Genomic DNA, 3,358 nt, shown 5'->3' with positions numbered 1-3,358 from the left:
GAATAAGAATTACATAATAATTTTAAATATTTTAGCCAAACTATGGTTACTGAACACAAGCAAGGTTTTTAGAAGAATCACTGAACACCAAAGGTGTTTTTCACTGCATGCTTATCAGAGGTCTTTTCCTCCCATTTTAATTAGTTGAAGTAGTCCAGAGAAACTAAACAAATACTTACTAGTTGTAGAATTTGAGTGGAGTCCTCAAATAGACAGCATAAAAATCCTTGTGTTTATCTGACTTTGAAACCAATCCACATTTATGAAGTCAAAAATTAAATATAGGTGTTTTCCCCTCTGCCACTAGTATTTATTTCTACCAGTAGAATATTCTGGGTTATATAAAATACAAATTAAATGACTGAACAGACCACCAGAAATATTATCATAATATAATTCTTTTCCTCCTTCCTATCCCTCAGTGTGAAGAAGCATTTAAAATCCCACACATGGGATTTTTTACATGCATTGTGTTAGTTTTTAATACTTCCTAAGATACTGGAGAGCATTCATCTATTAGTATCTCAGTTAATCAATCAGAAGCTGTAGAAAAAGAGACAGCTCTTTTAGATTTAAGACTGGAGTCTTTCACGTGGGAGAACAGCTTCAATTCAGCAAAAGCCTGTGCTTTGCTGAGCTGGAGGCAATTTCAGCCCATGCCTTCCTTAATCAGGGCAGTGGAGCAGATCAGCAGGCACCAGTCAGTCACTTAGCTCCTGGGGATGAGATAAGGTTGGATTTGAGGGTGTAGATGGTGACCTTCCCTTCTATTGCTAGTGAAATTCACTGGTAGTTTAATTCCCAGCTTCCATTTTGCCTCTTTCTGTGACTATTACTGTTCATTCAAGGATAGCTGGGAGACTGCAGATGTCTTTGTATTATCCTTGAAAGCAGGATTTCCACAGCAGGGGAGTAATATTAACACTTTTATGTGAAAAATCATGGAAGGACATCTGCTATAGAAACATCTGCTTTAGGTGGACCCTTCCCAACAGACATACCAGCTCTTTATTGTTTTGTTTCTCCTCTGCTCTGTAAAGAGTTGTCATTTCTGTAGTTCAAAAGACAATCCCAGCACAACTGCCCTGAAATGGAAGTGGATCCATGCAGATAGCCAGCTTAAAAAAAAAAAAAAAAATCAAAATAATGCTGCGTGATCTCCCTGTCCTTGTCACAACCCATGAGCCTTTGGTAATACTTTCTTTCCCCTGTCCTACTGAGAAGAGAAGTGACAGAGAAGCTTTGCTGGGCACCTGATGTCCAGCTAAGGTCAACCCACCACATCTTGTTTTGTTACGTATGGGATACCTGTATGGAATGCATGCATAGTGAGCAACCAAAAGTCAACTATAATTCCAGCAATTGTTAAGGCAAATTGAACAGAAGTGGACATGGTGAGAGTAGGTTTCATCTCCTAAAAACCTCTCAGTGCCCCAGATGAATGCAAGATGGTATAGGAGATGACTAACTGGAGCATTTGAGACAAGTGAGAAGTGGTTTCTGAGAGCCTGCTGATAGCATTCAATAAAGGACAAAAAGGACATCACAGGAGCTGGAGGAAAAATATTTCTGTCCTAGAAGAAAAATGTGTCTATGGGTCATTTAGTCTGCTCAGAGGCACCACATATTTTGCTCACTGAAATAAAAGTCTCTTTCTGCTTTGATATTCAAACCCAGAGTGAATGTAGCACCGATAGCGCAGCCAGGCACCTCTCACTAATTCCATGCACTAATCACAAAGATTGGACTGTGGGATCGGAGCCTACAGTTGTAAAAGAGCAGAGAATTATACATTAAAACCAACAACACACAAACCAGTCTGGTTTCATATGAGTACTATTTAATCAAGCATAGGAAATGCATGGTGTTCTTTGGGAGATGTGCTAACATACGTTGGATCTGGGAGGTTTTTGTAGGAGTGGATCTCATAAAATACTACAACACTGGAGGTTACAAGGGACTTGAGGAGCAAGACTGCTCATCCTGCTTTTGCAGTACTCCTCAACAAAGTATTTGTAAACATGAATCAAACACTGCATGTTTGATTAGCACCTTAGCAACACCACTGAGTTACTGGAGGCCTCTAGAAATTGGACTGATAAGATATATTGTTGTAGTCTTCACTTTCTATGAGCAAGGGTTGTATCTCTGAAGAAGTTCCTCTTTTTTTCTTCCGGCAGGTCAAAATGAGCCCTGTGAGCATAGCAGTAACTATGCCTCCAGTCACAGCTGCTCCAACCAACCAAGCCCAGATCTGGCGGGCTTGCTCAAGGTAGGGTATTAAAAACTCCTGGAAAGAACCAACTGCTGGAAACAAACAAACAAACAAACAAACAAACAAACAAACAAATAGAAAAAGAAAGGTTCATTTGCATGATGCAATGTACCATCAGTTTATAGAAGTTGTATAACAGATAACACTGGAAGGCTGAATGAAAAAACAGACTACATTGGTAAAAATTGTCTGAAGGTCACAAATGATTTTAAATAAATCTTTTCAGTCATTACAGTCTGTTTCTCAATCTCTGTATTAAAGGCAGGAACAGAGTTCACTGTCCCTAGTGTTGTTTATAGTTTTGTCAAAACTGTAAGACTATAACCCAAGACGTTTGATACAGTATGGACAAAGGTCCTGCTAACTCAGCATCCTCTTGGCAACAATAACCGAAGCAGAGCATTAGGAAGAGTTTAAGAACAGATCAAGTCTATTATGATCCTGTCACAAAATACTTACCCAGCCTCCAAAAATTTACAGCTCAGGGATTTCTTGACCCAGATGTGGTGGTGTTGTATATAGTAGTCACTAGAGGATTTTTTTTTCTTCCCTTCCATCAACTTTTCTAGCTGCTTTTTGAACCTTTATCACAACTTCTTGCAGCAAGGAGATCCTTGCCTTAACCACATGTTGGGTGGGAAAAAAAGCTTCCTTTCACTAATTTTGAACCTGCCACCTGCTCATTTCATTTGATATTTCTTGTGTAGGGAGATGTAATAGGCAATTATTCCCTGGTCACTCTCTGCACAAGAAATCCTTAAAAAAAGAATTGGAGCCTTCTTTCTTTGGTGTATCCAGCACAGCTTCTCACTGGTTAGATAATGAGTTGTCTTCTAGCTCTGTGGTATGAATGTGTGTGCCTTTGTCTCTGTTTTCCTCACTAAGGCTTAATGAGTTATGAAAAGCCTGTCTTTTCATAAGCCTGAGGGCTCTCACTTCACGATAGAGGTTGGAAGGTGACCTCTTCACTTCACAATGCACCCAACAACCTGTTGGCTTGAATTTGAAAAAAACAGGAATACCTGTCCCCTTGGTCCAAGGAGTATTTGGAATCCACATCTCCCAATTAGGAGCTAGTATTAC

At 39.5% G+C, this 3,358-nt stretch overlaps 1 protein-coding gene across 1 annotated transcript in view; it reads right to left on the bottom strand.

The window, feature by feature from the left end:
• Positions 1-1,823: 1,823 nt before the first annotated feature.
• TYR (tyrosinase) overlaps positions 1,824-3,358 on the bottom strand; it is a 51,744-nt gene continuing 50,209 nt past the window's right edge. The window contains exon 5 of the mRNA XM_010165363.1: positions 1,824-2,307. Coding sequence (XP_010163665.1) covers positions 2,084-2,307 — 224 coding nt within the window. The 3' untranslated portion in view covers positions 1,824-2,083. The remainder of the gene's footprint in view (positions 2,308-3,358) is intronic.

The sequence above is a fragment of the Antrostomus carolinensis genome, unplaced genomic scaffold, assembly GCF_000700745.2.
Source record: "Antrostomus carolinensis isolate BGI_N321 unplaced genomic scaffold, ASM70074v2 scaffold2673, whole genome shotgun sequence".
NCBI classification, from domain to species: Eukaryota; Metazoa; Chordata; class Aves; order Caprimulgiformes; family Caprimulgidae; genus Antrostomus; species Antrostomus carolinensis.
This window is presented reverse-complemented; position numbering and strand designations above follow the sequence as displayed.